We start from the raw sequence: 12950 nt of genomic DNA, 5'->3' as shown, positions 1-12950 counted from the left end.
TCCGAGCCACACGGGGCATAACACTAATAATAATATTATACAAAAGCAAATTGTCATGAATAAACTGAAAAAGCCCCCTGAGATGAAGGCATGGAGGTAGTGGTTTTTATATTTATGTAGGCTAGAAAATAATATTTTTTTGTAATATTTTAATCCTTTAATTATTTTTCTTTTGTAAAGATATTTGCCTATTGCTGCATCTACATCCTAGTGTATTAAGCAATGTTTGCTAAGATGTTAGCAATGCCTTCTGTGCTGGACATTAGAACTGCTTTGATCTGGTGCAGGTGTAAATGCGCATGCAGTGGAGGCGCACTCTAAACTCACACAGGAGAAAACTGGACTAGTGCATAACACAAAGCTTAATTTATTAATTGTTTTGCTTAACTAACTCTTTAAATAAAACTTTCTTGAGCTATAAAGGGAAAAAAACGCAGAGTAAATTTGCAGATAAATTAATTTTAGCAGAGACGCAGCTGCCAGTCATTTTTACATTAGTTTTTTAGTTAGGGGTTAAAGTATCCTAATAAAAATGTCTACACTATTATTAAGCTATAAAATTGACAAAACGCAGAACCCTTAAAAATATGTGCTTTCACTTTAACATAGCTAAAGCACACTTTTACAGTTATGTAAAGAAACATCCCATTCTACAGCAGCAGTCTCCAGTTAGGACACTTAAAAATGCCTTTTGCTTTTAAAGATGATCGGTCTGCGTAGTCAAGTTTGCAGTGTTATAAAAGAAAAAGGTATTTAGTGCGTGTGGATTTACCGCGGATCCACTTCTTGCGCTGCAGACTGAATGATAATTTAGTAGGTGTAGGCTTTCTGTTTGGCTAATGCCTTAAACTAAGTAACACATTAATTTTAATAACTACTATTTTTATATGGCTTTTACCATTTAAATTTAATTATAAATTTTAAATTTAACATTCAAATTTAATTAAATTTAAAAGTAACATTTATTTTTATCCAACGCTGATATTGGTTGGGTAATAAAACGTGATGACTCGGATATGATTTAGTTTAGCTTGCATGTGTAGGCATATTTTGAGTCTTTACCTAAATCTTTAAAAAAGAGCATGCTTTTCTTCATTGCATCCTTTCCGTAAGGTGTTGTATTTATTTATTTATTTATTTATTATTATATTTTTTAAAATGATGATGACAATATTCACTGGCAAAATATTCCTCCCGTACCACCAACAAATTACGGCCCGTACCCAAGTAGCCTACCTAAGTTAATTTATATTTTATGTAAAAATAAAGAACTAAAAAAGACTAAAGTGTTATGCTAAATATCCGTACAAACATAAGTGTTATTGTTTAACTTTCGTTGATAAAACAACACAATACAGCCTATAATAATGTAGGCGAGTTAAATATTAAATAACTTTAACTGCTTGAAACAGTAAATGTTACATTTTAAAAACTTCACAAATAGCCTAAAATTACATTATACTAATCAATAATAATATAAATAGTAACTAATGAAAAAGAACAAAAATATTAACCTATTAGGCTTGTAAGAATATAAGTCAGATGTTGAAAAAAAGAGTGTCTCTCCGCCATTTGTTTTCTATTCATATTTTAAATTCTTTGCCAGAAAAACTAACATGTTGACTTTGTTCGGTTTAAGCGGAGGCTTATTTTAGATTACAATGTTTCCAGCAGCACTGAATACCTGTTCAGACGGTGTGCCTATAGCACAAATGCAGATATTTTTCGCAAACGGGGCAAAGAAAGGGTATCTTGCTCCGCAGCCCGCATTTCTCGGAAAGCTGGCTTCTCTACATTGCGGAGCGGCATGTTCTCAACTAACAAATATGCTGCTTCATTTCTCATCAACGTCTACTACTTATCAGTTTCTCTTTTGTATTTGGCTATTTTTGAAAAGGCCTCTGCCATACCTGTCTGACTAGCTGGGCGTTTGCATTCAGAAGATGAAACCGGAGCTGGCTCCGCATGTATGGGTGACATGATCGCAGATGGCTCTGGAGATTCAAGATTTGTTTGTCCATTTAACACTTATTTTTCTAAACAAGCCCTACAAATAGCTTCATCCTAATTATTGGTTCGCCTTTCTCATTCGCCACAAATCCAAAATGTTTCCAGATTGGTGATGTAATATAAGTTTTCCAACGAGGTTCATGGCTGAACTTGAACTTGCTCTATCACGTCTAAGTTAAGGTTATATTCATAAATGTAGTACTTGGCAACATAACGTTCGAGGTTACAGAAGTAACCCTTCGTTCCCCGAGGAGGGGAACGGAAGTGCCATAGAGTGGATTGATTGAAATCCACGAAATGGGAGGATTCGGTTCAGAAGCCGATGAATGCAATGAATTGGCAGCGTAAACTTGCACAGGTGTACTTCATTGCCAATTATCCCAGCATATAAGCACATCTGGAGCGAGCAAACGCCATCCTTTTAAGCTGAAGAGACTTTCAAACAGCTAAGGGACAGTCATTATGGCGATGGAGTATGGCACTTTTGTTCCCCTCCTCGGGTTACTTCTGTAACCTCGAACGTTCCCCTTCGGTTGGGGAACTTCAGTGCCATAGAGTGGATTGATTGAAATCCACGAAATGGGAGAAGTATGGAAAGCGCCATAATGACTGCACCTTACCAACGCCCCCGATGAGGGGATAGTCAAGCAAGCGTGACGCACCCACATCATGGGAGGCGCGGTCCTCCAACGTGTCCCTGGCCCTAATTTATCCTACTTCGACAGAAGTCTTACGGATTTAGATATATTTTTTGGGAAGTCGTGAGCATCTAGATAATTCTAGGAAAATACGACAGTACGTTGGGAAGCGTGCAATCCCGATAGGGAGGACGCTGCGGAGGCCATCCGTTACCCAAGGGGGGGATAGATGGCAAAATTTACATATGGACTAGCCCTAAAAAGGGGGAGTACGCATAGCAAAAGAGTGGTTAGCGGAGAGGGAAGATACGGGTCCGCCCAGGGGTGGGGGGGGGGGGGGGGGGTACTTAACCGTGGCGAAATAAGCATATGGGATCGCCTAGTGGGGATCACGCATAGCAGGCACCTTTACCCAAAACGCGGGCTGACCAGCGGGCAGACCTACAACGTAGTGGGCCAGCAAGTGACTCCTCCGCTGAGTCAGTGCTGGGGGCCACGGAGGAATCTGCAGGGCTCACCTGACGGGGAACTTTACTGACAGATAAAAAGGCGCACGTACCTCCGTGTTAGGGAGAATGGCGCAGCAAGCGTGTTTCAACACCCTACCGAATTGTTTCCTCAATCACCAAGGGTTACCTAATACCCTTGAGGAAACCAGCTCCCCTCGCAGATTGTAAAACCTTGCAAATGTGTTGGGTGTCACCCAGCCCGCAGCTCTACAGATGTCTGTTAGAGGGGCGCCGCGTGTGCGCGCTCGAGAGGATGCGAAGCTCCGAGTGGAGTGCGCAGGCGCTCTCGGGGGACGCGGCTCACCTCGGCTCTAATAGTGAAAGAAAGGCATCCACAATCTAGTGGGAACTTATTTTGGTACGACACTTCCCTGCTGCCGACCGCTATAACAGACGAAGAGCTGCTCAGATGATCTAAACTCTGAGTGCGGTCCGGATAATACGCAAAACGCGAACTGGACAATAAAGAAGGGCTGGGTCTGCCTCCTCCGAGGGCAGCGCTTGCAGGCTCACTACCTCGTATTAAAACGGAGTGGTAGGAACCTTGGGCACATATCGCGGGCGGGGTCTCAGGACGTGAGAGAAAGCCAGCCCAATTACAGGCACGAGTTACTGACCGAAAAATGCCTCTGGGTCCCCGACCCTCTAATCGATATCAACGCGACCAGCAGAGCTGTCTTCAGGGACAGAAAGATACTGAGTCGAGGATCGAAGGGATCTGACGCGGCTTGTGTAGCGAGGGCGAGATCCTAAGAGGGCATGAGAGGGGGCGAGGTGGATTAATTCGCTTAGCGCCCCTGAGGAACCGGATGATGAGGTTATGCGTTCCCACGGTGCTGCCAGCCACCGCGTCATGAGAGCGGAGATGGCAGCCACGTAACCTTGAGTGTGGAGGGCGACAGCCTGCTCTCCAGCTTCTCTCGGCGTAAAGAAAGCACAACGCTGTTCTGGCAAATTACGGGGATCTTCTCTGCGAGAGACACACCATTCAGTGAATAGACTCCACTTCAGGGCATAGGCGCGCTCGGGGAGGGGGCTCTAGCCCGAGTGACGGTATTAGCCACCACAATCGGAGGTTACCTAAGTCTTCCTCGCGTCTAATGACCTCCAAAGATTGGCGAGGGTGCCAGATGGTGCCCTGTCCCTGAGAGAGTAGGTGCTCTCTCGAAGGGACTGCCAAGGGAGGGCTATCGCGAGGGAGAGCTCTGACATCCAGGTCCGGTTGAGCCAGAGGGGCGCAACCAGCAACCTGTTCCTCGTCCTCCCTGACCTTGCACAGTAACTGCGCGAGCAGGCTCACTGGGGGAAACGCGTATTTGCGCATGCCCCGAAGCCAGCTGTAAGCCAGTGCATCCGTGCCGAGAGCACTCGGTCAGGGAAAAAAACAACTGGCAATGAGCAATCTCAGGGGAAGCAACAGTTCGATCTGGGCTTCCCCGAATGGCGCCCATATCAGCTGAACAGACTCGGGGTGGAGTCTCCATTCTCCAGGACGTAAGGCTGCCGTGAGAGCGCATTGGCTGCACGGTTGAGCTTGCCTGAATATGAATGGCGTGCAGCGATTTCAGCCGTGGATGACTCCAGAGGAGCAGACGGCGGGCGAGCTGAGACATGCGGCGAGAGCGCATACCCCCCATACGGCTGATATACGCCACCGCCGCTGTACTGTCCGTCCTGACCAGCATGTGTTGCTGCTCCAGCACCGGAAATAAACGGTGGAGAGCGAGGAACACTGCCAACAGCTCCAGGCGATATGCCAATGCAACTGGGTACCTTTCCACAGGTCCGCAGCCGCATGCCCGCAACGCACAGCCCCCCAGCCCATGTTGGAAGCGTCTGCTGAATTTACAACAAGACTGGACGCCTGTTCTAGAGACACCCAGGCCTGTAGGAACGAGGGGTCGCTCCAAGGGCTGAGGGCGCGGCGACACAGCGCAGTAACAGAGACTCGGTGTGCGCGCACGTGCCATGCGCGTCTGGGGACTCGATCGTGAAGCCAGTGCTGAAGTGGTCTCATATAGAATAATCCGAGCGGCATGAAGCGGCTGCGGATGCCATATGCCCCAGGAGCCTCTGAAATAGTTTCAGTGGGACCACTATTTTACTGTCGAGCTCTCTCAGACAGTACAGCATCAGCTGAGCGCGCTCTCCGGAGAGGCGCGCTGCCATGGTGACCAAGTCCAGCTCCAGCCCGAGAGAAGAGATCCTCTGCACGGTTGCGAGTTTGCTCTTTTCTCGGTTGACCTGAAACCCCAACAGGTGGAAGTGCCGGAGCACTTTGTCTCTGTGCATAATCAATTGCTCCGAGAGAGGGCAAAAATCAGCCAGTCGTCAAGAAATTGAGTATGCAGATGCCCGCGAGCCGAAGGGGCGCTAAGGCACCCTCCGCGGGCTTGGTGAGGACCCGCGGAGACAGAGAGAGCCCGAAGGGGAGGGCTTTGTATTGCCAAGCTTGACCTTCAACGCAAACTGCAGAAACTGACGGTGGCGAGGAAGAGTGGAGACATGGAAATACGCGTCCATCAGGTCTAATGCTGCAGACCAACCCAGAGGACGAACGCACCGGAGGATGCGCTTCTGCGTGAGCATTCTGAACGGCAGCTTGTGCAGACAGCGGTTCAAAACGCGCAGATCTAGGATTGGCCGCGACCCACCGCTCTTTTTGGGCACGATGAAGTGTGGGCTGTAAAACCCGCTCTCCATCTCGGCTGGAGGGAGCGGCTTGAGCGGCAGCAATCTCCTCTCGCAAGACAGGGGCGGACAGGGGGCTGACCCTGGTGAATACACACCCGTGACTTGGGGGGCCGTTTCGCGAACTGAATCGCATAGCCGAGTCTGATTGTGCGTATGAGCCACCGCGAAGAGCTGGCCCGCGCTAACCAGGCAGGCAGAGCTCTCGCTAATGGTCTCATCGCTACAATCGCTGACGTACAAGCAGTGGGGCAGCGCGGAGTGGGTGTGCTGATCCGGGAAGCGCGCGGGTCCCACGGAAAAGCTGGAGGTGAGATACTTGCTCTCACTCCGCACCCAAGCTCCGGAGGGGAGGCTCGAGGGGTGGGAGAAAGGAGACCGTCCTCCCAGCGCTCGTGAGCCACTGGCGAAACGCACCGAATCTGCAAGCTAGAAAGCATAGCGTCCTAGACTGGCAGATGTCGGGCTGTCACATCCGGGGAAGTGGAAAAGTGCCCTTTCATAATGTTTTCATGGCAGTAAAAGGTGCCGTTGGAAATGGGGCCCCGCCCTCCAGCCCAGACCGCCGATAAGACATCACCCATCAACTGCTCTCTCACCGCCTTGAATTCCTGGGTGAATTCACAGACGGTGTCGCCGAACATGGCTTGGGATATGGGGAAAGTCAAGAAAGCGGACTTTGTCGACTTCGCGCATATCAGCCAGGGGTGGCGCTCCTGGATCACTAATGTGGACATCGTCCTCCCCAACGCACATGCAACGGACTCAGTAGTTCGAAGAGCTAAGTCGGCGGCGGTGCGAAGCTCGTAAGCCTGGGTTGGACCCACCCTCGTGCAGCTCGGCCAGAGCATGCAAGGCGGAAGCAGCCTGGCCCGCAGCTATGTAAGCTCTAGCTCCGAGGGAGGCAGATAACTTACAGGCTTTGGATGGGAGACGAGGCAGACCCCGCCAAGAAGAGGCGCCGCGCGGATTGACCACCATCGCGCACTCAACCTGAGGAATCGCCACATACCCCCTGGCTGTTCCACCGTCAAGAGTGGTGAGGGTGGAGGGACACGCAGCACGAGCAGAAAAAAGTGCTTTTCAAGACCGCGTGAGCCTACTGTGCACCTCCGGGAAGAAGGGAACGCCCCTCTAGTCGGTCCGGCCGCGGAGCTGGGGGATAAACCATCTCCAACGCACGGCCGAAGCAGCCTGGGAAAGCACAGCTAACATGTCCGTTTCAGGATCCGTAGTGACAGCGCTCACCAGCCCGAAGGGGGCGAGCGGGTCTGGATCATCATCGGACAATGAAAGCCCACCCTCCGATGCCACGGTGGACGTCTGGTCTCCGGTGTCATCGGGCGTAAGGGCTACCATCTGTTAGACGGATCGCTTCCCCCGCCCGAAGCTTGGATGGAGCGCTTAGAGGAGCGGGAGGTCCGCGGGCCCGTGGGCGACGGATTATCTCTCGCTGAAACCCTCAGATCTGCCCGAGTGCCCGCTGCAGAGCAGGGGACAACTGGGGTGGTTTGCAAAGGCTAGCCGCGATCTTTACTGCGCAACAGTCATTGAGACTGGAGGACCGGACCCAAAGAACACCAGGCAAGGGAGAAACCCAGCTCGACCGTTTGCCGCTGCGTGTGCACACTCTGGACCGGGAGAATGCTCTCGTTCGCTCAGAATCGCTGGTCACAGCAAGAGGAACCCTCATCAACTCGATCAGAAAGTCTCTGAAGCGAAAAGGATGGCGTTTGCTCGCTCCAGGTGTGCTTATATGCTGGGATAATTGGCAATGAAGTACACCTGTGCAAGCTTACGCTGCCAATTCATTGCATTCATTGGCCCGTTCAATACTCTTTCAGACAAGCGGCTTCTGAACCGAATCCTCCCATTTCGTGGATTTCAATCAATCCACTCTATGGCACTGAAGTTCCCCAACCGAAGGGGAACAGAATATGTGTGTTCTAGAGTGATGGTCGTCACGTTCTACCGCTCCGGTGGCAGGCACAACCGCAGTGGCACTTGACCACTGTCAACCGGTGACGCGGTTGTCATGGTGACCGTCACAGCCCTTACATATGATATTGCATACATTTGCATATATGTTTTATAAGCTATAAAATGAAAGCCTCAGTTTGGTGCGGAGTTAACATTATACAAAAATCAGGAAAATCTTTGAATTTGTGTTATTCGTAGATTGTAGGCTATTTTAAAAGCTGATATTACATAAGAACTATTAATAACTGTAATTTTCCAAAAGAAAAAAAGGTTGGTTTGTTGGTTGTAGCCCACCCTAAATCATCAACAGCCTGTTTTTTAAGTTTATTAAGTGGCTCCACACAGCACAGAGGTGATCAGCATCAGCGCTGGTTAATGTCAACTCATCTGTGTGAAACTGTGACCGGAAGAGCCGTCACTAGAAAACGACTTAATCAGCTGGTGTGTGTGCGAGTCGAGTTGCTGTTGATGTTATGAATGTAATTTTAATTATATTGTGATATTCAAGATCAGTAAAATAATACAGCTCTGGATAACTTGAAAAAGCGACCACAAGTCTCTCCTCCATCTTTAAAAGTTTGCCATAGTCGCCTTGACAACCCAACCCAACCCAACCCCACTGTCACCTCAACAGAAACCCTGCTGTGTTTTCATTTGACTGAAGAATGAAAAAGATTGAGGTAACACGCTCAAGTACACAGCGGGAAACGGAACAACTTGAGGCGCACAGAGCGAGCATAGGCAGATCGTAAAACACTGGCGGCCGTCAGTAAACCATTAAACAGATGCCCTTTATGCGGCCAAACTTAGAAAAATATAAAGCATATTTTTTAATCATTTAATTGATACCATTAATCGGTCACAAACGCGCCCTTTCGGTAAACGGTTTATCGGTTATTTTGTGCATCCCCAATTAAACCGCATGCGCAAGCTCTAAAAAAATTTTTTCTCTCACGGCCGCTCGCCGGAGATCTGGCATGGTGCCGGAATACATTAAGCCCTGAATAAATCATTTTATGAATGTTGTAATGTTTAAATAATTTTCAATTTAAAACGTGAAGGTCACATGACCATCAGGAAGAATGCAGCATCTTATTTCTCACAGAACGCATGTTCTGTTCTCGTGGTCTCCCGAGTTCGTTCTTCCGAGGACACCTGGCAAGACCGGTCTCCACAAGAACACAAGTCTGTTCTCTGCGTTCTTGGAATTGAGAACAAAGTCAATTTTTCTGGAAAATGATGGTGGCCACACAAAATATTGACATTTCACATTTTCACTTAGGGGGGTACTCACTTTTGTTGGCAGCGGTTTAGCTATTATTGGCTGTATTTGTAGTTATTTCGAGAGGACAATAAATTTACATTGCTATACACACTTTACACTGACTACTATTCATTGTGTCAACGAGTCATTTCTGCACTGTTGTCCAATGAAAAGATATAAACAAATATTTGCAGAAATGGGAGGGGTGTAGTCACTTTTGTGACATACTGTATATACATACATACATACATACATACATACATACATACACACACACACATATATATATATATATATATATATATATATATATATATATATATTCATACATACATACATACATACATACATACACACATATATATATATATATATATATATATATATATGTATGTATATATATATATATATATTCATACATACATACATACATACATACATACATACATACATACATACATACATACATGTACAAATAGTGAGATATAATATGGAAATGATCAAGTGAAATCTCACAAAGAATCAAACATAAGCTTAAACAGACACTGATGACAGACATTTTGTTTACACTGATATTAGCAATGTAAAAAAAAAAAAACAGCTGCAAATGATTCTGACTTTAAAGGCTAAAAACTACACTTTGACTTGTCTGTAGTATTTTTTTTACCTGATGTACTCCTTGACTTTTTTGAAGATCTTTCAAGGCCGTCTCTGCTTTGGATTTGTCCTCTAAAGCACACATGGCCTACAATTCAACAGTTAAAAAGATTATTGGTATAAATAATAACGTTCCATAAAATGGTCCACAGATTATCTGGACATTTATGCTGCATTCACACCAGACATGGTTGACGCTTTAATGCAAAGACGTGAATGAAATTCAAGCAGCACAACATGTGCAAATGAGGCAGCACGAATGATGCGGTTGATGCAAATTAAGTGGTGCGAGTTTCACACAATTGACGCACTTGACGCATTTAACACGCATACTGCTCAAGTTGAAAAATCTGAACTTCAGTGGACATTCGCACCATGTTAACCAATTATGAGCGTTGTCTTGTAGGGGCGTGATTATAACGTAGTGCCTGTTGTTGGTTTTCCACGAGAAAATCCTTCTGCCGACACCGGGCAACAATTAATCAAACTGGGCTCGCCTCAGTCAGAAGCACTGCTGAAAGTTTCCATCATCCAGATATAGTTTCTGTAGGAGTTTATAAACTCTCAGAGATGGGTGCATGAATGAAGCGAGTAAAGTCAAAATTTTCATGCGTCTATTTAGGTGTATATAACATGATTTATTTATGCGTCTAGTGTGAACACAGCATTAAAGAGACAACTATTCCAAGTTGAAATATAAAATATCATGTGGATATTTTAAAAGAAACTTGGCATAAGTATACTTTTTTCAGCAAAACATATGTCAGTTTTTTTAATATATAAAAAAACACTGCTTTGGGTACAAATACTTTTTGGGTATACAGTAATAGAATGATGTGCAGGGCTCGACAGTGCGACAATTTCACTTACATTTGTGTCTCTAAATATATCTGTTAGAGAAATTGTATTTTGTTGCTCATGAACAATTTTATTATTTTTTTATGTTTAAATAAGCTTGACTGATCATGTAATTCACCTGGTCATGGTAAAAACAACACGTACTTTAATAAAAGTTATGGTGTATTACATTGGAATCCATTGTGATTGTACCACGCTCTCAACAATACATATCTACTGGGTCACTTCATATCATGTAGTCTTTTTACATTGTTTTGATTGGGTTGCTAAGCAATGCAAACTGACGCACAATTCACTTTGACTTGGTGATGTCAAGCATTGCCAAACTGAATTGTGGATCTATTGACATTGTGTCATCGACGTTGCTTGCTGCAGGAATTTCGCTTTCTTTTTTAAGCACCAATGAAAGCATCAGCCTATTAGATCACTTTATAAAAAAAATTACCCCAGCTCAGACAGTAGTCATTTGCATTCATACAGTTCAATAGCTGTAAACGAAGCATACATTTAAAATGGAGAGAAAACGTATTATTGCGGTGGGCAATCACACGTCCTTTATGGCGAATCTTCATTAATATACCAAGATTTGCACCAGAGAGAACGGGTGTGAAAGGAGGTGGCTGAGGTGGTTGGTGAATCTGATGTGTATTGGAGCCGTGAATGAGAATTTGTTGAGATCTAGTCTAACTTGGTTGACACTGCTACGATGATTGCATCAGCGACAAGCTTCACGCTCTACGTTAAGGGTTGACGATGACACTCTCTGTAAATGGCATGTGTAGTGCACAGCCCAATTTAAAGCATTCACTTTTTTTCACAACTACAATACGCTTTGTCTGCAAAGTAACAAATTTTATTATTGAGCACAACTAACAATAAGTAAAAGAGAATAAAATGCGAGTATGTAGATTCCTGATTGTGGCAAATTTTCCAACTGTTCAATACTGATGGTGACTGGCTACTCTTTGCTCTTATTTATTGATGAATAAATAAATAAATATTCTTTGATTTTCTTTTCAGCTTACTCCCTTTATTAATCTGGGGTCGTCACAGCGGATTGAACCACCAACTTATCCAGCAAATGTTTTACACTTCCAGCTGCAACCCATTACTGGGAAACATTTTTACACACTCATTCACACTTATACACTACGAACAATTTTAGCTTGCACAGTGCTAGCACAAAATGCAAATGGATTGGTCAGCTGTCAATCACTCAGTTCTGATGACAGGGAGCTACAGCCACAAAAATGTAAAGGTCTGGATACGAGAAAATGAAAACAACACTGACAGAGTTAATTTATTTAGCAATACATAGTTTTGTAACATTTTAACTTCTTATTACATATATATTTATCACATCTGGTTTATATGTTAGTATTTTTGTTGGTGGTAAGACTGTAGAGATCGCTCTGGTTACTAAGGTAACCCTCAGGGAACAGAAATGCTATAAGTGGATTTAATCCATGTATGGGGATTTCGATCAGAAAGCCAATCATCTGAAAGAGTATGTAAACGGGCCAATGAAATGCCAAATGAATTGGCAGTGTCAACTTGCGCACCTGCTTCTTGTTGCAATCAATTTAGCATAAAAGCACAGGGAAAGCCAGAAGACACATCCTTTTTAAGCTGAAGAGACTGATACCTACAGCTAAGGAACAATCATTATGGCTATGCAATATAGCATTTCTGTTCCCCTCCTCGGGGAACGAGTGTTATATTAGTAACCAGAGCGTTCCCCTTCAGATGGGGAACTCCAATGCTATAAGTGGAGTGATGAGTGGATAGCCAGTCATAGCGTGAGCGCACCTGCATCATAGAAAGGCACGGTCTTCCAATGTGATCCCTGGCCCTTACTTATCCCACTTCAAAGAAGATTAACGGATTTAGATATATTTTTCGGGAGCTGCAAGTGTCTAGATAATTTCTAGGAATATAAATATGACAGTAGGTTGGGAAAGCGTGCAGTCCTAAAGGTAAGGACGCTGCGGAAGCCACCTGCTACCCAAATGGGGAGATATGATGGCAGAATATATGGACTAGCCCTGAGAAGGGAGAGTACGCATATCTTCAATTTATCATCACTAGTCATGATAAATTGAAGATATAAGAAAAATACATTACATAACTGGCCATTGGATTTAAATATAAACATCTATGAAGTAGAATTAATGTGTGTATTAAGAAGCAATCAGTAAGTGAAATCAGCTTAGGACAAGCTTTAATCAACAAACAGGGAAGACAAAACCTCAAATTCAAGAAAAATTTAAATTTAAATTAAAATTAATAAACATATTAGTGAGTGAGAGAAGAGTAACAGTTAAAAATGGCAGCAGCAGCATC

At 44.9% G+C, this 12950-nt stretch overlaps 1 protein-coding gene across 2 annotated transcripts in view; it reads right to left on the bottom strand.

The window, feature by feature from the left end:
- lztfl1 (leucine zipper transcription factor-like 1) overlaps positions 1 to 12950 on the bottom strand; it is a 121800-nt gene that overhangs the window by 35568 nt on the left and 73282 nt on the right. The window contains 1 exon segment of one of the 2 annotated variants that reach the window (NM_199587.1): positions 9760 to 9837. The exons of the other annotated variant lie outside the window; for it this stretch is intronic. Coding sequence (NP_955881.1) covers positions 9760 to 9837 — 78 coding nt within the window. 2 annotated transcript variants of the gene reach the window in all.

Source organism: Danio rerio, chromosome 24 (genome assembly GCF_052040795.2).
Source record: "Danio rerio strain M-AB ecotype USA chromosome 24, GRCz13ab, whole genome shotgun sequence".
Classification (NCBI taxonomy): domain Eukaryota; kingdom Metazoa; phylum Chordata; class Actinopteri; order Cypriniformes; family Danionidae; genus Danio; species Danio rerio.
This window is presented reverse-complemented; position numbering and strand designations above follow the sequence as displayed.